The following is a 1,147-nucleotide window of genomic DNA, read 5'->3' on the forward strand; positions in this document are numbered from 1 at the left end:
GTATATATATAGTGGCGTACGTACACTTTGGTCTCTTATATGTAAGCACACACAAACATTCTTCGTCCCGTTTCCTTCCAGTTCGTTGCTTCACAGCGTTTAGTATACACATAATTTTTCACGTCTGGCCGTATAGCCTTTTCCGTTTGTTTTCCTGTCTTGTTGATATGTTATGGGAAATTTGCTGATTTAGGTTTGAATCTACTCTATACCTACATGAAGTCACTACATACACACACACACATATATATATATATAGTCCAAATTTACAGAAAACAAGAGACAAAGACAAGTGTAGGAACAACAAGCAGGTGTATTAGTTTAATGCTCAGGAAAAATGGAAAAGTTTTTTATGTTTTGAGCCTATGCTCTTTGACAGAATGGATTAAGAGGTAAAAAATGGAGAGAGAAAAAAAAAAGTGTGGAGATTGATGGTTCAACATGAGTCAGTGACATGGCTGATGACAGTACCACCTTTTAACGTTCCACAGTACCGCCAGTGGAACGTTAAAAGCACATCCGAGCGTGATCGTTGCCAGAGCCATGGATTGGCTCCCATGCCAGTGGCACATGAAAAGCACCAAATTTTCAGGAATTTTTTTGTGAATTTGTGTTCTATACATGGGAATTCAAATGATTATGAAAAAAATTAATTTTTCTAATACTTTAATCCCCGCTCCATCATCCTTAAAATTTCCACTCTTTTCCGAATTTTTTTAGAAATCAGAGTTGGACAGTCTGAATTTTTTGCTTAAATCCCAGCAATGGACCCCAATTAGGTGCATCATCATTCTATTAAATGTGTTTATGGGGATAAAAATATTGAAAAATATCAATATATGTCAGAGTGTCAAAGAACTGAGGAGGTCATCAGATGATCGTGAGATGTGCTAAAAACAATAGCTAAATCGTCCTTAAATCACACACAGAAAATTATTTTAACAAATATTTTTCTAAAAATCACCCAAAATAAAGAAAGTTATAAAGGGTTATCTGGGGTGCTTAATCCAGGATTAGAAACAATTGTGGGAGAATACTTACCTGTCACCAACTATCTGTACATTATTTTCTTGTATTCCTAGAATTCTGCAGCTGTCATAAAGTTCCTTCTTTCTTGTATCTGCCAACTCCATGTAATTACCTGGGG

At 35.7% G+C, this 1,147-nt stretch overlaps 1 protein-coding gene across 1 annotated transcript in view; it reads right to left on the reverse strand.

The window, feature by feature from the left end:
- Positions 1 to 1,147, reverse strand: part of LOC106871685 (N-acetylglucosaminyl-phosphatidylinositol de-N-acetylase) — an 8,558-nt gene that overhangs the window by 5,326 nt on the left and 2,085 nt on the right. The window contains exon 2 of the mRNA XM_014918283.2: positions 1,042 to 1,141. Coding sequence (XP_014773769.1) covers positions 1,042 to 1,141 — 100 coding nt within the window. The remainder of the gene's footprint in view (positions 1 to 1,041; positions 1,142 to 1,147) is intronic.

Source organism: Octopus bimaculoides, chromosome 25 (genome assembly GCF_001194135.2).
Source record: "Octopus bimaculoides isolate UCB-OBI-ISO-001 chromosome 25, ASM119413v2, whole genome shotgun sequence".
In the NCBI taxonomy this organism is placed as follows: domain Eukaryota; kingdom Metazoa; phylum Mollusca; class Cephalopoda; order Octopoda; family Octopodidae; genus Octopus; species Octopus bimaculoides.